Here is a 24,852-nt window from a genome sequence, read left to right on the forward strand (position 1 = left end):
CAGAACGTACTTCAGCAATTGGAACATCTAGCTCATTGGAATACATATGCTACATTATATAGGGACATGAAGATTTATAGATCACCCGCTATATATTCAGCCATTGAACCCTGGAATTTTGTGTAGACACTTTTTGGTTATGTTTTTCTCTAAACGTAATGTGGACATGAAGTCATTCCTTATCATGGGTATGGCTGTGAGTGGGTTCTTTTTTTGTGAAGTGGTAATGATATTCATCCAGTCAGAGGATGTGTGAGAGTGAAATTTGTTTTTCATGATGATACCAAGTCCAGGTCACATGCTAGATATGTATGCCCAATGACTAAGAATTTTTAATGGATTTCTTCCGGTGTGAAGTCTGGATGAAGAACCATGAACTTGACACAATAAGGCCATTTTGATATTACGATTTTGGCCACCTCCTTGATCCGAATACATAATCTGTCTCTTTGTTTTGATGTTATTTCTAATGTGATGAAGGAGGTACGATCTAATCTCTTGCGGTTCTTAGGATGCTATGCATTCACTCCATACATACATACATACATACATACATACATACATACATACATACATACGTACATGGTAGCTTTGTTGGTGCATAAATCGTGTATGCTAAGGCAGTATATCCACAATTGACTCTTGTAGTAGCAGATACCTGTCATAAGTACCAGTGTCAGTAATGTCTTCATCAAATCAAACTCTATAACGGTCGTATCGCTGTCTGGATACGTCCCTTCTTCTGAATCCCAATGCATTCCCATCCGTGTGCTCTTAGCCTATCTTTGATGTAGCTCTCTTTCTCGTCCCCATTTAGCATTCTCTTCCGCAGTGTTTGCTGCATCAAGTTTGATTTCATAGAGGCCACATTTTTTACAGGAATCACTTACAGGGGGATGAAATGACAGATTAAATTGTATATTAAGAATATGACTGAAAATGTAGTACGGAACCGTATCACAATGTTTGGTTTGATAAAAAGTATATAACTTCCCCAGACTAAGGTCCGGGGGCAAATATACTTCCGATCAACATTTATATTAATTTGTGCATAATGGCTCTGATATGTTGGAAAATGTTTTATGAAGTTCTCTACTTCAGCGGTCTTTTCTATTCACGTTTTGTTTTTAGTAGGGCATGTGTCTACCCTACCTGACTTTGTAAGAATGAGAAGAGAAGTAGTCTGTTGTATAACTTTTTGCAAAAGGACCCTTGTAATCTTGCTGCCGGGATGTGTGCAAAATATTTTTAAAGAAAACTTTACACACCTTAACTTCAAGTCCCTTATGCAAATGGTATATTCATATTGTTCCTCGTCGCGACTCAGGTATAACAGAGGCATATGCGGGTGCCCTAGGGACAGCCTTCACCATAGCAAAAATATATGCCGACTGCAGGTCAAAACTATTTAATTTGTAGAAAGAGTCAAATAGATGTTGTTGGTTTCAGGTGAAAAGTGTTGAAAACATTCATTCTTGTAATTCCAATATAAATGGTCTGTTATTGGAAATGATAAATTTTCCAGCTAAGTCATTCTTGGTTGCCAGCGTTTCGCCCCAGTGTGCCAATTTGGTCTCATAAGTTGGTAACTAGCACACCTACCAGGATGCATGACTAGTGCATATAGTAGTGACTGCTGTGCAGCCTACTGGGAGCCACAGGCAGTGTTGATGCGCAATGAGAGACTCTTACATGGGCATACTCCGAAGGTGGGACATTTGTTTGGAACTACATTTCTTTTAATGTTTATGTATTTTTCCCCTTGCAATTGCTTTTTAGAAAAATGTTTCATGCTTACAGTTATTCATTATGGACCAGTTTTGTTCCTTGCTGAGGTTCGTTTATGTTAGCATTACTACGATCTCCCTCCACTGCCTCCATGATTGATGTAGTTGGCGTCGTACTGGATAGATTGAGCTCTGATAACATGATACGTAACTCGTCCAGTGTAATGCTCGTATGCTGGCTGGGTGGGTAAGGTGTACATATCACTTCCAAGTTATTGGTATTAGTTTCAGATCCAAATATTTCTGAAATGGAAATGCTTTAGGATTTTGTTCTGCAGTGCATGCGCGCACGCACACACACACTCACTCTCTCTCTCTCTCTCTCCCCTCTCTCTCTCTCTCTCTCTCTCCCCTCTCTCTCTCTCTCCCCTCTCTCTCTCCCCTCTCTCTCTCCCCTCTTTCTCTCCCCTCTCTCTCTTGTATCAATCACAGTACTGTTAGCATCGAGACAACTGCTGTCACATGGTACAATATACCACCAGCCTACTCCCTATACATAAATGGAGCAATAGTGGCCTGTGTGGCATAGGCCAGTATTCTCCTGATAGCCTTAATTCATGTAAATGATGTCTCAGATTATTTATTAATATTTTGCCCAAAGAACGCTTTTTAACAAGGGAAGGAGAAACAGTAAATTCATATCTTCCATGCCTGATACATATTGTAAAACTAGCTGATGTACCCGTGCTTCGCTACGGGATTCTCAGAAAGACTGACTTTGTGGTTTTCCTAACTGAAATCAACATAGGTCATTACAAAAACGTAAGTATGAATATAGCGATTGAAAGCAATGCTATCATATAAAATACTCGATGAAATGAAAAGCCGCACGTCTTATCACTTTTAATGAACAGTGCTGCAGTTAGATTGCGGTGACAATCTAATAGTCCAAAGTTCCAGAGCTGGGATGACCAGGCCGCAGATTGCCATGAACACTCATCTGTCATTATTCCGCTAAATATGCACACTGTTCATTCGAATCAGTGCCTCAGAGTAGGGATTGAATAGCCCCAATGCTATGATGATCCAGTGTGTTACGTACCAGTAGTATCAGAAAATTTATAAACCAGGGGAATGGCATGCTAAAGAAGAAAGTTATCTAACTCCCCAGCTACTTCCCATCATTATTCAGGCAGGCTGTTACACTCTGTCCGACTGGGCAAGTTGACCGTGTGGTTAGTGGTGCGCAGCTGTGAGCTTGCATCTGAGAGATAATGGATTCGAACCCCATTGTCGGCAGCGCTGAAGATGGTATTCCGTGGTTTCCCACTTTCACACCAGTCAAATGCTGGGCCTGTACCTTAATTAAGGCCTAAGGCACTCCTAGCCCTTTCCTATCCCATCGTCGCCAAAAACCTATCTATGTCAGTGCGACGGAAATAAAATAATAAATACTCTGTACGCAGCAGTAATTCTATCTACCGGAGATGAGGGGCAACAGAAGGCACAAAGCACATCACGACAAACAATGGTCAATGTAATGTTATTGTTGATCAATGTTATGAGCTTTCTATATTGTAGGCCTACACATTTAGTTTTCTTTCGACTCTGTGATTTGTAAAATATTTTATACCGTAAACTGTAGTTTCTTATTCTCCGACTTTACATACCGATTTTCATTAAATACTGTTTACCGATTTTCTCGTTACTCGGCGCTGATATGGACTTAATAACAAAAATCCAAATTCATGAATATCTTGGTGATCATAGCCAGTACGGTAACAATGTATAAGACATGAATAATAGGAAATTTAATACTATATAACCTTAGTTATCTAGCATTCATCGACTACACTTCTAATAAGAAATATTTGAGAATTACATTTTAGGCCTTCCCCTAAACTACCATTTCACTCAGCGTGAATAAAATAATTTACAGCCTAGACTATAGCGACTTATTTCCTGACTTTGCATACCGATTTTCATCAAGATAGGACTACTAATAACAACAATATTTGGGAAGTTAAATTTTAGGCCTTCCCCTAAACTACCATTTTTCTCAGCGTGAATACAATTATTGATAGCCTAGATTGTAGCAATTTATTCCCCAACTTTGCATACCCATTTTCTTTAAAATACGACCACTAATAACATAAATAGTTGAGAATTCAATTTTAGGCCTTCCCCTAAACTACCATTTCACTCAGCGTGAGTAAAATGATTTATAGCCTAGATTGTAGCGGCTCATCCCCCGACTTCACATACCGATTTTCATTAGACCACTAATAATATAAATAGTTGAGAATTCAATTTTAGGCCTTCCTCTAAACTACCATTTCACTCAGCGTGAGTAAAATAATTTATAGCCTAGATTGTAGCGGCTCATCCCCCGACTTCACATACCGATTTTCATTAAATTCTCTTCATCCGTTTTCTCGTGATGCTTGTACATACATACAGACAGACAGAAATTACGGAAAAATAAAAAGTGCATTTTCTTGTTACTATGGACATGACCGATACAGAAATACCATTATTTTCAAATTCTGAGCAATGTACAGACAAAACTCTTATTTTATATATATAGATGGTTACCAGACCCAATATTTAAAAGGTATTATCTGTCCGAAAGCAGGCTGTGAACTATGTGCCTGTGATGAAAGAGACTGCTATTAGACACTACCAGTGCTGGTTGTAACAGGTGGGATGAGAGTGGGTGCAGTACAAGCTTCACTGAAGATTCCTATTTATAGCCGTTGATCAAAATACTTTTTCTCACAATCAGAATGCGCATGCAACTTGACTGTCGGGGAGGAGGAGAATTCAGTGAATTACTACTGGAAATGGAACATTACAGGACTCTGGTGATAATACTGATATTCCTGCATCATTGGCTAACATCTTTCGGTCTCAGAATAACTTAATACACTTTTTTTTCAAGACATATCCATGAAATATGTGACTTTATGACTGATCTATTTCAGCTCCAAAATATGAACAGGTCACAGAAATAAATGGAAAAAACATGGCATGAATTCCTTGTGAAAAAGAAGAAAGTACACGTCAGTTAACTCGGTCATGAGTGACGACGACGCAGTTCATCATCCAGTTGAGTTGCTTAATTCTGTTTCTGCACCTGGCCTACCAGCAGTTTAAAGGCAGGAGGCTGAAAATGTGCTTGAGGAAACTAAACACACTAAAATTGTGCAGTAGTAGTGGTCTAAGTTAACGACGTTTCACAGGAATATCATTGAGGCCGATATTTTACAATAACAGGTCCTATGCCTCAGGGGCTCTTATTCTGGGAGCGTGGATTGGCAAACACGGCCCCCATAGCTGAGTCCTGGCATTGCTTCCACTTGTGCCAGGCTTCTCACTTTCATCTATTCTATCTGACCTCACTTGGTCAGCTCTTGTTCTTTTTCTGACTTTGATGTTGTTAAGTTCCGAGGGCCAGGGAGCCTTTCATTTTCATGCCATTTGTGGCCTTCGTCTTCTTTGGCTGGTATCTTCATTTTTTGAATTGTCAGGCCACTTCCATTTTTTTCTTCTGGTTAGTATTAATAGAGGATGGTTGCCCAGTTGTACTTCCTGTTAAAATAGTAATCACCATCACTAACAGACCCTAAAAAGGGTGAAACTATTATTGTATGTTGCTTTCTCTCAAGTCATGTCCTCCAATTCTTTTCTTATAAATGAGCCTGGTACTGAGATCCAAAATATTGTTTATACTGAGGTTCTCCTGTTGAAAAATTATCCTTCCAGTAGCTACTCAATAGCACCCATAACTTACTTCAATCGTCTGCACTATTCTCACTTTAGGTTGAGCCTGTCCTTTCATGGATAGACTGCCATATTCATGTTTACACTCCAGCCATGAATCAGATTGCTTTACTCCATTTACCTGAACCACCTACAACACCTACTTGTCAAAGACAGATACATTAAGGCATCTAGTCTATATGGTTTGTCACCGTGGATAGTTAGTTGAGTGCTGTTTGTGGAAGAAGAAAAAAAAAATAGTTACCAGAATGTTGATTGGCAGATGTTGTGGTAAACAATCTCTAGTCACTAGATTACATGCCAAAAGCCTGGATTCATTTTCAAACTTCTCTGCAATGTTCATATGAAGTGAGGGCATATGATGATGATGATGATGATGATGATCACGATCATGATGATTCGCCTGTCAGATTGAGAACTTAAACTTTGAACAGACCCCTTGGTATTATTCGACAGGATTAGGCTATGTGCTAACACCGGGCTTCACCCTCTCCCTACATCATTATCATCATCATCATCTTACACTCAGACCGGCCATGGGCGTCAAATAGAAAGACCTGCACCAGGTGAGCTGAATGTCCTGGGACACACTCAGCACAAATAATCATTTTGTGTGGCTATTTAGTCTTGTGCAACCCTTGAAAGGCAGACCCTCCCACGAGGTGGTCAGCATCTGCCATGTATAGGATAATGCGTATTATTGTAATGGAGAATAGTGTTGTATGTTGTGTATGAGTTGCAGGGAGAGACGGTACAAACACCCAGTCCCTGGGCTAATGGAATTAACCATTGAATGTTAACATTTCTGATCCACCTGGGAATCGAATCTGGGACCCTCTGAACCAAAGAGCACTACGCTGACCATTCAGCCAAGGAGCCGGACACTCACGGAACTAAAAACCATAAGTTGAAAGAATAAATATCTTCTTCTTCTTCTTTTTTATGTGAAACATTACCTCATCATCTTCACACAAACATCCTGATTAGAATAATCCTTCAAGTTTATGAAGAACTGATCATTGATTTGATTCGATTCATTTTTTTGATTTTGTTCTTTGAACCTTCTAATTTGACTTATACGCTGGCATTTGTATTCCTACCTGCCTGCAGCAATTTTATGGTCAGTCCTCTGCCCGATGGCTGGTTGGATCCGCAGCTGTCAAGGAAAGCCTAGCTGTAGAGAGTGGTGCTACGGAAATGAGGAGTGAGGTAGTTTCCCAGTGCTTTCCTCACTGAACCCGCCATTGCTATCAGATATGAATCTGCTGAGCTGACTGAAATGTACACTCCCACTGAGCCTACGAGCAAACCTTTCACACCATACCTCATAGGGACTGGGTGCATAAGGAAATTATGTTCCTTGCATTCTTCATACCACTGTCCTTCATTTTGTGTAAGCCAAAAATGAGAGAGAGACATATCCAGGAAAGGAGCAATATAGTTCCAGACCGTACCAGAAGATACAATGCATTGTAAACACAATATTTCACCCAAAATATATCCGGTCAAAAATAAATGATGATAATGTTATTGGCTTTACGTCCCACTAACTACTTTTATGGTTTTTGGAGACGCCTAGGTGCCGGAATTCAGTCCTGCGGGAGTTCTTTCACGTCAGTAAATCTACTGACACGAGGCTGACATATTTGAGCACCTGAACTGAGCTAAGTTGCCAAGTTGGAGTCAGAAGGCCAGCGCTTCAACCGTCTGAGCCACTCATGAATTAAAAAAATAATAATAATAATAAACAAATAATTGAAAGTCATGTTGAATATTTTGAAATGTGACATTAAAATTCATGTAATATAGGCTTTTTTCTTTATCTCCTGCTCTTTCCATGCCCTTACTGTGTCACATGTGCGCTCTGTGATGCATATGTGAACTCATTCCAATTTTACGGATGGATGCCTTACCTGGTGTCAAGCCTGTGTGGATCATGTTTTCATGGTGGTTGGCAGTGGGGTGCGTAAATAGAGAGATGTGTTTTAAGAGAAACACCCAGTTCATGAGCCATTGGAATTTAAATCTAAGAATTTCATTTTTGTCCGTATTGAACTGAGAATGGAAGATAGGAAACTTAAAAGGGTCCACCTTTTCAATACAAAAATGTTATGGTTTATTTACAACATATATTTACACTTGGAACTAGATCTTCAGCCAAAATGTGGGAAATAGGCTAGCATGTAGACATTTATATTACACAAGGCGTTACATTAAACAATACACATCTTACGAGGAGATAAAAACAGGGACGAATATAGAAACAAATGAATCGTTGAGAAAGCAAAAGTTATACATATTAAAAATAACCTTAACCACACATCTTGCAGTGCGAAAATATTCGCCTTGAATGATTCCTGAATACAAAACGCACGCGCACACATTTCTGATGAGCCTGAGTGGCTCAGACGGTTAAGGCGCTGGCCTTCTAACCCCAACTTGGCAGGTTCGATCCTGGCTCAGTCCGGTGGTATTTGAAGGTGCTCAAATACGACAGCCCCATGTTGGTAGATTTACTGGCACGTAAAAGAACTCCTGCGGGACTAAATTCCAGCACCTCGGCGTCTCCGAAGACCTTAAAAAGTAGTTAGTGGGACGTAAAGCAAATAACATTATTATTATTAATACTTTGTGTGGTTTTATTAAGGATACTGTCACACAGAAGTGCTACAAGATAATGGCTGAACTGCTGTATGCTGTGACAGGGGTAATCAAAATGGTATGAAGTTTGAGGACAACATTAACATAATAGGACTAGTTTACATCTGGAATCTCTGTCCAGAAATGCATATTCAAAGTAATAGATCTTTGTTCACATGTTCTTACAGAGATACTACCCTGCCTCCTGCAAACGGCAAAGCATGGCTACAGTGATTACAAGTGATTAGAGTGTGGTATGGTGACCCTTGATATTCATGATATTCAGTGATGAAAGTCGATTCTACCTTGGCATGAGTTATGGACAGAGAGTATGTAGCAGTGGCATTTGATAACATTTGCTTGTGACACATGGGGCTTACCCAAGGAATCACTGTGCGACGAGTTGTTTCATAAATAGTCAAACAACTCGTCATCCTGAGTAAGATCTGACACCGCAGCATACACATATCAGGTCAGCTAACTCATTCTGGTCCCTTTTCTCATGACCACAAGAACCTGTTCTTACAACAGCATATCCATTTCCCATGCACAGCAACCCATGGGAGCAGGCTTCGAATATTGTACATCATCTGTGTATTTAACATCTTCATAATGCTACACATTACAGAATCCAGGCATGTGTAACAGCACAAGATGGTTGATTTTACATTGTGCAAATTAGCATCTTCATAATGCTACACATTACAGAATCCAGGCATGTGTAACAGCACAAAATGGTTGATTATACATTGTGCCAATTAGCATTTTCATAATGCTACACATTATAGAATCCAGGCATGTGTAACAGCACAAAATGGTTGATTTTACATTGTGCAAATTAGCATCATAATGCTACACATTACAGAATCCAGGCATGTGTAACAGCACAAAATGGTTGATTATACATTGTGCAAATTAGCATCTTCATAATGCTACACATTACAGAATCCAGGCATGTGTAACAGCACAAGATGGTTGATTTTACATTGTGCAAATTAGCATCTTCATAATGCTACACATTACAGAATCCAGGCATGTGTAACAGCACAAAATGGTTGATTATACATTGTGCAAATTAGCATCTTCATAATGCTACACATTATAGAATCCAGGCATGTGTAACAGCACAAAATGGTTGATTATACATTGTGCAAATGATCGACATGAGTCAAAAACTCAAACCACACTGAAGCAATTGCAGTGATATATTGCATTTGTATTGAAATCACTTGCTGAATCTCCTAATCAGTATCTTCTCACTAGATTTCAACTCTTATCATTATTTCTTTTGAATGTTGCATTTTCAGTATAAATCGTCAATGACAACTAGTCTTCCATGCTGTTTGCTTCATTTCGTTATCCATTGTGATACTGTATTGGAATACTTGGTCCAGATTTGTTTCCATTGTATCTTCCCCAGGAAGCTTCAGTTTGCTTATATTATGCCAGTGAAATTCAAATTTATGGGAACATTTAGTTAAGTTATGTACATTGAGATTAGTTTTATGATTTGAAGTAGTGTGCCGTAGTATAGATGTGCTGCTTCATTGTATGAAAAAGAAACTTTTCCCTTTGCTAAAGCGAATAATCATGAATATATCTTTCAATAAATGAAACTCAAATATTGATAATGAACAATTTATTTACATCATTTCATAGAGCATCTTTGGCGACCAAGGCCTACGTTAATGACTGATGTGTGACCGAGCTCGATAGCTGCAGTCGCTTAAGTGTGGCCAGTATCCAGTATTCGGGAGATAGTAGGTTCGAACCCCACTGTCGGCAGCCCTGAGGATGGTTTTCCGTGGTTTCCCATTTTCACACCAGGCAAATGCTGGGGCTGTACCTTAATTAAAGCCACGGCCGCTTCCTTCCCATTCCTAGCCCTTTCCTGTTCCATCGTCGCCTTAAGACCTATCTGTGTCGGTGCAACGTAAAGCAACTTGCAAAAAAAAAAAAAAAAAAAATAAAGACTGATGTGATGTCACTTCCATCAGACATTTTGTTGGGTTACACAAATTTTTGGATGACCCTCTGCCATAAGACATATTCATGTCAAAATAAAAGTTGAAGATTAATGTTTTTTGGTAGTGAATTCAATGAATAGCTTGTGCCTTTATTTTAAACAACCTAGAGCAAAATTAGGGCTGTACTTATCTTTCATTTACCCAAACCGTTCATTTATACTTTACTATGACTTTTATCCTCCAGTAATTAGAAATGGCATTCTATGAGTTGTATAGTAAATTTTTGTAAAATGTGGAATAGGTAGAGAGAAAAAATACGAACTTCTTGTAGACCTATTATTACCAGTTCTGGATATCAGGTGTTTGCTTTCTTCCACCACATGTGGAAGCCATGTGTCAACTTTTATATATGTGGTATGATCTATGCTTGTCATTTTTCATGGTCATCTCTCTTGATATGGGTTAGCTGTAATTCAAATACTTGGGCATTTCATAGGATTGAACTTAGTATGCTAATATTAGTGTACAAATCCATTCTCACTTACACATCTGTGGTTCTCTGTGGCTGAAGTAAACTTTATACCAAATATACTGAAGAATATATAGAGTCTTTTACTTTGTGTTTTCTATTTTTATATTTATAATTATTTGCTCTAGGATTAAGAGAGTGAAAAGGATCTTTGTACATTAAATTTTTATAAATGATGAGCATTCCTGTAATTGAATAATGGAGATTATAATGTTGTTGTTGACCATAATTAAATAACTGAATAGAAGTGCATTGGTAATTTATGCCCGTCGTATAATAATTTACTTCCTGTTTGTTAAGACTGAGGTAGCAACTTATTTTATTTTGTATAATTTTTTTCTTTAAATAATCATTCATGCTTTGTACCTATATTAGAATGATACATTTGGATGATAGTTATTGTGCAGGCAGCTCTTTGTTGAACACCTATAATTGATTCCTCCATTTATACTCTGTATGATATTTTACTTTGCTCAGGAATTGTTAAATCAAGGACATTCTTACATGACAACATTTATTATACCATGATAGTTTTTCACTTTTTCTTTAAAGCAGATCTAAAAAAATGTTGACAATTTTTTGCTGTGTGCTAAATTTAAATTGATCACTATATCTGTAATTTTCCAAGACCGATAATACTTTTAGGTGGCATGCTCTCATATTATGTAAATTTTTCTTTGAGAAGAATGTTATTTTATCATCATGTCTGTTGCTGTTTTTTTGTTGTTGTTGTTGTGCAAGTGCATTTTTCCTTGCATAGGAAAGCATAGTAGTTACTGTGTATTATATGTTGTTATTGTAGATGATCATAAGTTTCAATCAAGATAAAGTGTTGAACTCCAAGTTCCCTTGCTCTGTGTTTTCAGAACAGTGCAATCCACAGGATGCTTTTGGCCTTATTCAGCAGATTCAGTCACCTGATGTGGAACATCCCAGTATTTCTTCTTCTATGAAACAAAGTAACTATTGGAAGACTCAGTCAAAAATGAACTACTGTACTAATGAGCAAATTTCACAAATAGGAGGTGTGCCTAATAAACACTCATGTACAAGATGTGGGAAAACATACTTTTGGAAAACTTCTCTGTATGCTCACTGGAGATTGGAATGTGGCAAGGAACCTCAATTTCCTTGTACCATATGCTTTCGAAAATTCAAACAGAAAGTTAGCCTTCAGAAACACATAAGAAGTATACATCCAGAAATATGTGATAGCTAGGCTCAGTTTTGCTTTATTGTTGTGAAGACTGCAATATTATTCTGAAGAAAATTTGTGTAAATTGTTGTCTTATAAGACACTGTTAAGGAATGAAAAGTATTGATTACGTTATGGTTCAGTTCGTAATCCACAGATTGAATTATTGAGCCATGCATTGAGCATTAAATGCACTGCTTTCTCAGTGGCGATGTGTGACGTTTTGAAAAGTGTTACCACACACCTTCTGAGAGTATATCTATCTAAATTGTACGCACAGTCCTTATTCCAAGCATATTGAAAATAGAATACATGGCCAATAGTACAGTTTATTCACTATTGCACAACCACATAACCAATCTAGATCTATGTACCATGAGTCACTGTTGCACCATCAAATGTCTCTGCTACTAACTTTTCACTGCACTGAAATTCTAACTTCCCAAAGAGATGTTTAGAGAGAGAGAGAAACAGCAGAACGGTCACCGCTTACATCACCGAATCTCAAAAATTTCTTGAATTTTGCCTTCAGGACTAACATATCTAAATACAGTCGAGAGATGTGCTCTGTTAGAAACGTCTGTACTTTCATCCAAAATAACGGAAATAAAGTTTGCGTTCTTAACCTCGTCTTTAATTTCGCTGGTCATAAAAGTAGCTATGGCGTCAGATGAAAGTCCTGAGAAAACTGTAGATGTTTCTAAGTGGTGCCAAAATGTCATTTTTCTTGGCAATTAACGTTAGTAACTCCCTGTAATTACCTCTGTTATCAGATTCTTCAGTTTCTCGATGATCACTGAAAGGTAATCCTTGCTTTGAAAGAAAAAACACAGTATCTATTAAAGTGTTGATAATATATCTGTTATTTTTAATAGCTCATTATGCTCATTAATTTTCTTTCTTTGAGCTGTACTCTATTCTGGACCTTCTGAATCATATTGGCAACGACGACAATGTGTGCTTGAGACACCTCATGGCATCTCTTTAAAACTCAAACTGTATAAATTGTCCACACCGTCTTTATTCCAAGCATCCTTTCCTAAGGAAAATGGAACACATGGCCAACAATACATTTTATTAATTTTTGCACAACCACATGACCAACCAGATCTATGTACCACGAGTCATCAAAATATCATACTGTTCTTTTTTCGATTTCTCGACTAAATTTTTAAGAGAAGTCGTGGATCTACCTTTTTCAATTATGTTTTTCTTTTCTTTAAAAGTTCTTAATGAAAATGGCATGTTGATTAAGCTTTCTATTATACATGAATATTCTGCGCCCACCAACTCACTTATTTTCGAGGTGGAAGTGACAGCACTCATTATAATGTTTAATGCGTTGTGCAGTTCTATAGGCTATCCTTACTTAACATAAATTCACACTTTAACAAGAAAAGTCCCATCATATTATAATAGAAAACTATAAAAGTAATATAATAATGCACTGTTGAGGGCGGCAGAAAGAACGGACAGTACAGCTCAACACCGACGTTATAAGCTTTTGTTTCCACTTTCCATTGTGGTAACATGACCGGAGAACGTAGCAAGATACATCCCTGTGTCGAGGGGAGAGGTGCCTTGCTTGGCGCAGGCGCAGTAATACTCGCCTAGCTGTTAGAAAAGATTCAAAGTGTAACCACTGCATGGAGTGGTAACAGCCTCTCGCTCAGCTTTGACAGTGACAATCTACTGCAATAGAGTTCTCGCGGCACGTCCAGGCGAAGAAACAAGAATGTTAAATATTAGTATTAAAGGAATATTCGATTTTTATATTTTTAAACTGTTACCAGTGGTAACAGTGGATACTAGCACGCTTACTGTGCTTTCTTCAAACGTTCCTCCACTTCACTCATAACTTACGAGATGATCTAGTTTGTTTAGAAGTTCCTCTTTCAGGGAGGAAACATTGTTAAAAATATCAGGCATTAGCTGGTGTGTCAAGTTAAGATCATTGTACTAACCAGGTGAGGGTTTCTTGCCCAACTTTCTGAACTGATTTTTTAAAAGCAGGTTATTACATTCTATAAAATTACGGATAGAGCTGATGTGCAGTTGAATCAAAATAAATCATATTTTAGGTTATGGCTATTCTGTGGAATTTATTCTATCAAGTTAGTATACTTTCATAGTGTGAATTATGTGGTTCATAGAGGTTGTCTAACTGTCTCTCTGTGTATTTGTTTATTGTGTTTAGCAGTTTGATTTGACGATTTGTTGTTACTATTGGAGCATATTTTGTTCAGTATTTGAGACCTTGGATCAAACACCGTTGATATGCAGATTGAATGTGAATATAGCTCTTCTGCCACTCTTCGCAAGGTTAAATTGTTTGCGGTTAGTTACACAATTTGTTTTTGAATGATTCTCAGGTAAATTGAATTTATTTTGTACATTTTGTATGGCAAAACTGAACAGTTGATTGGTGTAAAAAAAAACTCAAGAAGTGGAACTCCCAGGTTCCCTTGCTCTTTATTTTCAGACATATAGAATCCACCAGATGCCTTTGGTCATATTCAGCTGAACCAATCTTCATACAAGAAACATCCCAGTTGTTCCTCCCCTAGGATGGGTAATTACGATGGAATATCCGAAATCGAGTCGGCAAGGATATGTCTAACTGATGTACAAGTTCATAATAGAACCTGTAAATATCAGTGTTCAGGCTGTGGGAAAACATCCTTGTGGAAGACTTCTCTAAACACTCCTGTGAGACTGACATGTGGCAAATAACCTCAGTTCTCTTGCATGTATTGCTCTCGTAGATACAAACGAAAGTTCTCCCTTCGAGTGCATATGAGGTGGTGTCCGTCGTGAAACTTCAGAATTACTTTAAAGGGAGAGTTTCCTCTGAGGTTTGTGTAAGGGAGTTTTGTGTATCAAGTTCAGTTTGCAAACACACTTGTTTATTCACAGAACATATACCCTATTTACCAAGCAAGTTGGTTGTGCGGTTATGGTTGTGTAGTTCTGAGCTTGTATTCTGGAGATAGTGGGTGTGGATCCCACCGACAGCAGCTCTGAAGATGGTTTTGCGTGGTTTCCTATTTTCACACCAGGCAAATTTCGGGGCTTTCCCTTAATTAAGGCCATGATCGCTACCTTCTCAATCCTGGCCGTTTCCCATCCTTGCGTTGCCGAAAACCTTTGATGTGTTGGTGCGACATTAAACCACAAGAAAAACCCCACAAAAACAAAGAAACAACCATATACTTGCTGGTCTGCAGTTACTTTCTTCATGCCATCAATAGGGTGTAGAAAGTATCACGGTATACTGTGTTGGGATAATAGATTTTTAAGGACGGTTTGTCTCAGTAATGCAATGTTAGACATGTACTTTGAAATCCTCAGCTGAACCTTGTTATGCATCTAAACTAGCCATAAACGTTTCCAGGTCTGTGTTTATCATTCAAGCTAGACAGTTAACCTCTTGAGTCGGTACTTTAAATGGTGTGACTGCTAAACTAAAGGTGGTACAGGCCTGGCTGAGCATAATTTTACTTACCTTCAGAAAATAACACACATTTCTAAAACTATACAAGTTAGTGCTTTGAAATTTTAAGGGTGGTGGTTTACTTTGCCTGAAAAGTGTACTTTCAGTTTCACTTAATGAACATAATATTCATCTTGAGCTTCGATATATCTTACACAAAGTTTAAATCCCTTCCTACAGATGGCAGAAATGAACAAGGAATTCAGAATTTCTTACACAAATTTTATATTTCTTTCTACGGATGGCAAAAAAGAACAAAGTATTTAAATTCCATAGGTTGAAATTATCCTCAACAGATGGTTCAAAACTACTTCCCGGCAAAGCATAATTATTGATAGGCCGATTTTCATTTGCCAGGAATTGACATAGTTTGTAAAGTGATGGCTTACAGAACATATTGATGTAAGAAGTTTCCATTAATCTCAATAGATGAGGCATACGAACAGTTTTTGTGCGGTATTGTGCCTTGCATACCCCTGTAAAGTCTGCTGCCATAAGGAAAGTGAGACACTCACATACCCTTGTACAGTTTCCCCACACAGAGGAATTGAAAGACTACATTGGTAGAGTTAAAACTTTGAGACTGACTCCTAAGATACAATTACTTGAGAGCATTATGAGTATTTAAAAGCACCTGTTGATATAATATATATTGTAGAAGGAGTACACAGTTACCAAATCTAAAAGTTAATTATTCACTCCTGGTATTTAAAAAAAGTCCAAAATTTTGTTTTGGATTTATTGTCATATTATGCACATGTTTTTCTTCCGAATAATGCCACAAAATCATTTTATAAGGACATCTGTTGGGATGACTTCTCACTTTGTTCCAAAAACCATAATGTAATCTGTAACTGACCAAAGCCAGTTTTATTGTAGAGCTAAACAGACTGCAAAGTGAGGTGGTTTACTTTTAAATTAATTGAAGAACACTCACCTCTAAAGCATTTAATACCTCCTCAGCTGCTATAAGTATGTTCCATGGGGCTTGCATTGTCCCCTTCATCAGTATCATTTGCCTGTATTTTGAGTGCACAACCATATCCTTCATATCAATGTCTGGGTGATCTAATTCACTGTCATCCAAATTTACCCATTTGGTTATGTCAAATTCTTTGCCACTTTAATACTTTTGTTAAACCGATTCTCGGCAGACAGAGTTTCGGTTAACAGAGTTTTTTACTTTATTCACCTCTACAAATTATGTGATTTATTTTTGCAATACCGGTACTTTATCCTTTTTCCTGGTCCCAGTTGATGATATATACAGCAATTTAGATACTACCAGTTATCAATTCAAAATAAAAAACAAATTGCTTAGGTGATGTAGCCATGATAAATCTTAATTTCTCAATGAAATGATGGTGATGACTGAAAGTAATGCAACCATTTAGGAAGTAGTTTTAGGGTTAGATTACTTTAAAAGTAGCTAGGCTGAGTAACTCAGGTGGAAGAGCACTGGCCTCTTGAGCTCAAGTTGGCAGGTTCGATTGCAGCTCAGTCTGATGGTATCTGAAGGGCCTCAAATACACCAGTCAATGTCAGTAGATTTACCAGCATGTAAAAGAACTCCTGCAGAAGAAAATTCCGATACATCAGTGTCTTCGAAAACTGTAAAAGTAATTAGTGGAACCTGAAACTAGTAACATTATTTATTATTACTTTGAAAGTACTATATGATATTTCTTCTTCTAAATGTGAGATTACCGAAGTCGATAGCTGCAGTCGCTTAAGTGCGGCCGGTATACAGTATTCGGGAGATAGTAGGTTCGAACCCTGCTGTCGGCAGCGCTGAAAATGGTTTTCCGTGGTTTCCCATTTTCGCACCAGGCAAATGCTGGGGCTGTACCTTAATTAAGGCGACGGCCGCTTCCTTCCCACTCCTAGCCCTTTCCTGTCCCATCGTTGCCATAAGACCTATCTGTGTTGGTGCGACGTAAAGCAAAAAAAAAAAAAAAAAAATGAGATTTTAACCACTATATTGGTCTTACGGTTAGTGCATCTAAATGATCTTGGGTTCGGTACCCAGTTGTGCCTCAGGATTTTCCCTTAAAAAAAGAAAGACTTGAACATTGCTTGGCAAATTGAGGTTCTTTCTTCTTATGAAATTGCAGAAATTGAACTTTCCCAAAGAAGGCAGCTGTTGGCCAGTAGTCCGTACAGTTGGAGAGCTGTGTTTCCAGGTTGGGGGATATGGCACTACGTTGTTTCTGTACAGTACCAAAATTCATCTGGAGTAGTTGAAGGCAACCAGAAGGGAAAAAAAAAAAAATCACTGATATGTTTCCTCACCTTCTTTCCTAGAGTCTAATCTACACCTTTTCAACTTCAAGTTGATAACAAACAATTCAAATTGAAGCCAACCCCATTCATATTGAGAATAAGTTAAATATGAAATTATAAATTAGGAAATTTTAAGCACCTTGCTTTATTGAAAGAAACAACATTTAGCAAAACAAAAGTCAGGACTACCGAATCCTTGTCCCGAGGTAGTGCAGCTCTTTTCAGGCTCACACCCAATAGAGGTGAGCTGAATGTACCATTTTAACAACGTGCCAGCCCTCCTGCTATTCTTAAATCTTTGGCAGTACTGGGAATTGAACCCAGACCCCCAAAGATAGCAGGTAATAGCACTAATAGTTACACTACAGACATTTATATAATCATATCCATTACGTTTAAGGCATTAGGAATAAATCTTAGGACATTAACTACATACGTTGTACAGCTGTTAATATTTATTGTGTGTATATTTTTAATTACTTTATTTTCTGACTGAAGAAGAAAAAAAACTCAGTTTGGGATATATTTGCCGTACTTTCACCAGATTAAATTTATGGCATCTGAGTAGGCAGATCTTGTTTTAATAGCAGCTTTGAAACTAGACCAGGCACTCTTACTGGGATTGAATATTGGACTATAAGTTGGCAGAACTAGACAACCTCTCTTCTTTAAATTATAATGTATGCATACTAATCAGGAGACAGTGTTAACAAACTTAAGGATACCCTACCCCTATTCATTTGGCTGTACCAGTATCAGGTTCCATTATCTTGCTATGTATCTGTCATTAAAAAGAGAGGGAGTGAAAGATTGCAATTCCAGAAAAAAAAAGGAGGGGGGGGGGGATTGTTATGTTCTGAATCAGACTATAAGAAATTAGCCTTAATAAATGATGGTTGCTAAATTCTTCCTCTATGAATACACCACAGTGACAAGGAGCATTGTGTACTACTACATAAGAATGGTAGATGTTCTTAGCAGTGCACAGGTAATGACAAAGTCTGTTGCTTCTTCCTTTCTGAAAGCACCTCTTATCTCATGGTGAATCAATCCCATTTTACCTATACAACCAGTAACATGGACAGTGGCTTAACACTTGCCTGAACCAAGCTCGATAGCTACAGTCGCTTAAGTGCGGCCAGTATCCAGTATTCGGGAGATAGTAGATTCGAACCCCACTGTCGGCAGCCCTGAAGATGGTTTTCCTTGGTTTCCCATTTTCACACCAGGCAAATGCTGGGGCTGTACCTTAATTAAGGCCATGGCCGCTTCCTTCCCAGTCCTAGCCCTTTCCTGTCCCATTGTCGCCATAAGACATATCTGTGTCGGTGCTACGTAAAACAACTAGCAAAACAAATAGCTGACTATCTATGGCACGTGCACTTCTGGCGAGTTTGTTAACAACTGATGGGGCTCTGACGGAAATGCCTGTCTGTTCAAAGCAGCACTACTCTTTGTGAATATGTACCTCCCCTTTTCTTGCAGACATTCGTGTGACACTTGAAGAGTGCTGTCATGAAGCTGCATCCATTGCAAGAACGGCAAGAAGTATTTAATGTGTAAAATTCTTGCACACGAGCTGTGGAATGTCACCATGCTGTGTGTCAGGACTACTTCCAGTACTGGTTCTCCATCAATATCTGGAGATGGGTATTGTAGGAGTTTGGTTATGTGGACCAGTCGTTTTACCTGCACGGATAACCCCAGTCTAGCCTACCGGGAGTTCCTCACAAGTACATTGCTGGAGGATGTATTGCTTCAAATTGCAGTGAATCCTTTGGTTATTAAACGATGCTGCTCCACCACATATGTGAACCGCGTGGTGTACAATCATTTGGATCAGGCATTTTCTGGTTGGTGGATAGGATGACATGGTCCTGATAGTTTACCTGCGAGACCTTAATCCACTGGACTTTTATGCCTCAGGGAACATGAAAAACAAAGTACAGAGAACGAAAGTTGATACTTTGGATGACCTCCAAGAAATTATTCAAGCAGCAAAGGATATTCATAATAACCCTGATTGCTTGAGTATGTCACAACTGCATTAAGAGATGTGAAGCCTGCATACCTGCCGAAGATGGGCACTTCGAACAGTTGCTCTGACAGGGAACCTCTTGACTTTCCTGTGTCTGATTTTTGTGAAACTTAGTAATAATGTGTGCATTGAGGTAAAAGTAACATCTGTAAAGTAGTTTTTTTTTCAGAACTTTTCCTTTCTTCCTTTTTCTTGAGTGTTTGAAGGGAAAAATTTGAACTCCTCCCTGTAGTTAGGCAACCTGAAAGTGCCAGTTGGTAAAATGCAAGACAGAAATTACATTTAAATGTTATTTCAACTCGGTTCCTATCGGAACATGCTTCTTATTTGAACAAATAATATTATTATTGCTATAAATAACCTATAATGCGATGAGGGAACTCCATAGCAATGTAGCTGAAGAATACACTGTTCAATGCACAGTTTATTATTGCACCAGTAACACACGTTAAAATAATGTTCATTGCAGTTACGTGCAGTGCACTTTCCTGATTCATGAAAAGTAATGTATAGAACATTTGAACATGGCGTTCTTCCCACTTGCTTATGCCAAGCTCAAAACTTTCATCTATCCTATCCGACCTAACTCTTGTTCTTTTCTGATCCCGACATTATTAGGTTTGGGCTCTCTACAGATGTCTTTCATGGTGAACATTAAGCCATCCAATTGTTTCTGTACACATTTAATAGAGACAGAGTAATTTGATGGTCTCCTTTTTTTTTTTTTTTTTTTTTTTTTGGCACCCTCCTCTTTCCACCACATCAGATTTTCATCCAGTGATACGCAGTTACTTTCTCAACTCCAAGTGCATTAGTAAGTCCTCTCCAGTCACAATTGTTGTTAAAGACAGTACAGATTCGGCGTTCAACAATTGCTGGTTTCCTTTGTGTGTGTGTGTGTGTGTGTGTGTGTGTGTGTGTGTGTGTGTGTGTGTGTGTGTGTGTGTGTGTGTGTGAGAGAGAGAGAGAGAGAGAGGCATATGAAAACCCATTTCTTATTCACTATTAAAGAAGGGTTGTAGTTTTTTTTTTTTTTTACAATTTGTTTTATATCGCACCGACACAGATAGGTCTTATGGTGACAATGGGATAGGAAAAGCCTAGGAGTAGGAAGGAAGTGGCCGTGGCCTTAATTAAGGTACAGCCCCAGCATTTGCCTGATGTGAAAATGGGAAACCACGGAAAACCATTTTCAGGTTTGCTGAAAGTGGGGTTCGAACCCACTATCTTCTGGATGCAAGCTCACAGCAGCGCGCCCCTAACCGCATGCCCAACTCATCTGGTGGGGAGAGGGGGGGGGAATTGTAGCATCAATATTGATATTCAAAACAATTGCCAATTAGACATAGTTCATTTCATTTCTCAATTTGAATTTGTTTAATGGTGATTTCAAAGGGATTACTCTCAATATTAAATAGTTTGGTCGCGATTTGAAATTATTTAATCTTGATTTTCAGGTGTTTGTTACAATTTGTTCAAGTTGAAAACATTTTTAACATGTTTCCCTTTGTTGACTGTCAGGTAATCAGCCTAGAGACTGGTTGAATCCTCAAAAAGCACCAGCAGAGGTTATGTGGTTATAGGGAAACTGCAAAAACCAATGGTAGCACCAAAATGAGGCATATTAGGCAAGTGGGAAGTTTGCCATTGCTTTCCTCACTGGTCCAGAAAGGGTTGTTGCAGCACAACTGACCGTACGAGTAAAACCTCTCGTAACACTGGATTGCACCATGTATACATCAGCAGCTTCCATACGGTTACAACTCTAAATGAGATTGAGACTTCAGTGGAAGCTACTTTTTGCTCTGGCCTGTGTGAAGCGTGGTGAGAGATAACCGGAACTCTGACCAGGCACGGTCATGTTCCTGGAGCGTGCTAGTGCATGAGCAGTGCAAGTTTTGGTCACTGCTGCATTAGAGATACTGCAAAACTGTGGTATTTCAGCAAGTTGACATGTGTAGGACATTCAGAGCAATAATTGCAAAATGCATACATCCACTAGGCCGTGGTGTTCATTCCCTTGAAATTTCTCTATTATGGCAAAATTTGAAATTAAAGTGACTATTTCCAAATTGAACTACAATGTAAATTTTCACCGATTAACAACTTATTAACAAAAATGATTTTGTGGTAGATATGTGTTATAAATATATGGTAATGCCGAGTTGGAACATTAATCATTTCAGATCTGATGGTACTGCTAATATAATGAAATTTGGTTAGTTTGGAAATGTTTGTGTTATAATACACTGACTGACAGAGCAAATGCAACACCAAGAAGGAGTGGTTCGAAAGGGATGAAAGTTGGGGAAAAAACAGAGACGGCACGGACGAATAATTGATGTTTATTTCAAACCGATATGCAGGTTACACAATGCGCACGGCATCGACTCAGTAGGATGTAGGACCACCGCGAGCGGCGATGCACGCAGAAACACGTCGAGGTACAGAGTCAATAACAGTGCGGATGGTGTCCTGAGGGATGGTTCTCCATTCTCTGTCAACCATTTGCCACAGTTGGTCGTCCGTACGAGGCTGGGGCAGAGTTTGCAAACGGCGTCCAATGAGATCCCACACGTGTTTGATTGGTGAGAGATCCGGAGAGTACACTGGCCACGGAAGCATCTGTACACCTCGTAGAGCCTGTTGGGAGATGCGAGCAGTGTGTGGGCGGGCATTATCCTGCTGAAACAGAGCATTGGGCAGCCCCTGAAGGTACGGGAGTGCCACCGGCCGCAGCACATGCTGCACGTAGCGGTGGGCATTTAACGTGCCTTGAATACGCACTAGAGGTGACGTGGAATCATACGCAATAGCGCCCCAAACCATGATGCCGCGTTGTCTAGCGGTAGGGCGCTCCACAGTTACTGGCGGATTTGACCTTTCTCCACGCCGACGCCACACTCGTCTGCGGTGACTATCACTGACAGAACAGAAGCGTGACTCATCGGAGAACACGACGTTCCGCCATTCCCTCATCCAAGTCGCTCTAGCCCAGCACCATGCCAGGCGTGCACGTCTATGCTGTGGAGTCAATGGTAGTCTTCTGAGCGGACGCCGGGAGTGCAGGCCTCCTTCAACCAATCGACGGGAAATTGTTCTGGTCGATATTGGAACAGCCAGGGTGTCTTGCACATGCTGAAGAATGGCGGTTGACGTGGCGTGCGGGGCTGCCACCGCTTGGCGGCGGATGCGCCGATCCTCGCGTGCTGACGTCACTCGGGCTGCGCCTGGACCCCTCGTTCGTGCCACATGTCCCTGCGCCAACCATCTTCGCCACAGGCGCTGCACCGTGGACACATCCCTATGGGTATCGGCTGCGATTTGACGAAGCGACCAACCTGCCCTTCTCAGCCCGATCACAATACCCCTCGTAAAGTCGTCTGTCTGCTGGAAATGCCTCCGTTGACGGCGGCCTGGCATTCTTAGCTATACACGTGTCCTGTGGCACACGACAACACGTTCTACCTTTTAGCATCCTACGTTCTACAATGACTGTCGGCTGAGAAATCACGGTACGAAGTGGGCCATTCGCCAACGCCGTGTCCCATTTATCGTTCGGTATGTGCGCAGCACAGCGGCGCATTTCACATCATGAGCATACCTCAGTGACGTCAGTCTACCCTGCAATTGGCATAAAGTTCTGACCACTCCTTCTTGGTGTTGCATTTGCTCTGTCAGTCAGTGTACATAGCTATTCACATGAGTATTGTAAGCTGAACTCGATGATGTAGATTGTTGAGCACTGGCTTTCTTTGCCCAAGATGGTGGGTTAAATCCCATCTTAGGCTGGTGGTATTCTGAGGTGCTCAATTGTTTTTTTATTATTATTATTATTATTATTATTATTATTATTAATGTAGGTATCATTAGCATTTATTTGTAGATGACAAGTATTTATAAATCCATTTACCATTATAAATTTCATTTAATATTATGTGTACTTTTTTGTACAGATTTTTGTCTTTGATATATTTGCATGATTAATGTGCTTAAGTCATGCTTTGTGATATTTTTGAATAATTTTATTGAATACCTTTTTCCTATAACTTCCTAAAATTTACATTGATCACTTATGCATTATTTTATGCTGTTGACTAATTTGTAAATGGATACACTATGTCTTATTTGAAAATAATACATGTATTAGAGGAGAATGAAATTGTCTCTTGAGAGGCCCTTTTTCATGTAATTTTATGATTATTATTTGTAATTAATTTCTCCATGGCAGTTAAGGGTTATTGAATGTTCATTATCAGCTGCAACACTCTATCAGGTGTGACTTTTTTATTTTCAGACCAGTACAGTTCTCAGGATGCTTTTGGCCTAACTCCACTGATTCAGTCATATGGTATGGGCTGCATCACGGTTTCTTCTCCCATGATTCTTCTTAATGATAATTGGAAATTAAAAACTAGCTCAGAGAGTGACTTTGGTAATTCTTCTGGTAAATACAAATGTATACAATGTGGGAAAACATATTTCTGGAAAACTTCTTTAAATACTCATTTAAGGTTAGAGTGTGGCAGGGAACCCCAGTTCCCTTGTATGATTTGCTCTCAGAAATTCAAACACAAGATTAGTCTTCAGAAGCATATTAGAAGACTTCATCCCAAAGTATGTACTTTACAGAGTTAACGTGGGGAGAAAAATAATGAGTTGATGTAAATGTGATTCTTGTGAGAAGTTCAACATATTATTATTATTATTATTATTATTATTATTATTATTATTATTATTATTATTATTATTATTATTATTATTATTATTATTATTATTATTATTATTATTATTATTATTCAACAAAGTTAGCTCAGGGATAACATTGCTCAGACATGTTATTCATTATTATATCTGTAGTATTTCTTAATGCTTAGCTTATTTTAAAATTAAGGGAGAGATTTGGATTACAATTTCTATATAAAATGTTGATTAATTTTACAACGTGTGCAGCAGGGGCACCAACTTGAACATACTGCGAGGGGATAGGCAAGCTTGGATCCTATCCACTTTCGTAAGTTTGGTTCTTGGTCGTAAGCAGTGGTTTTTGATGTAATCTCAAGAGTTTGTCAACGGGAAACACCCAAAGAAATAAAGTCAGTGAATATAATTTTTTCAACTATTTCAGTTGCTTTATAATTATTGCACATTGCCCCTATATAGGATTATGTTGATATAATGAAGTACTAGGTAATCA

The 24,852-nt window shown here is 38.8% G+C and overlaps 1 protein-coding gene across 15 annotated transcripts in view; it reads left to right on the forward strand.

The window, feature by feature from the left end:
- lola (longitudinals lacking) overlaps nt 1-24,852 on the forward strand; it is a 581,907-nt gene that overhangs the window by 294,563 nt on the left and 262,492 nt on the right. For 2 of the 15 annotated variants that reach the window (XM_067135865.2, XM_067135860.2), the window contains exon 5: nt 23,953-24,102. The exons of 12 other annotated variants lie outside the window; for them this stretch is intronic. In XM_067135865.2, coding sequence (XP_066991966.1) covers nt 23,953-24,102 — 150 coding nt within the window. Of the gene's footprint in view, nt 1-23,952; nt 24,309-24,852 lie in introns of those variants that run through there. One more of the 15 variants, XM_067135855.2, reaches the window with a different exon arrangement.

Source organism: Anabrus simplex, chromosome 1 (genome assembly GCF_040414725.1).
Source record: "Anabrus simplex isolate iqAnaSimp1 chromosome 1, ASM4041472v1, whole genome shotgun sequence".
Taxonomy (NCBI): Eukaryota; Metazoa; Arthropoda; class Insecta; order Orthoptera; family Tettigoniidae; genus Anabrus; species Anabrus simplex.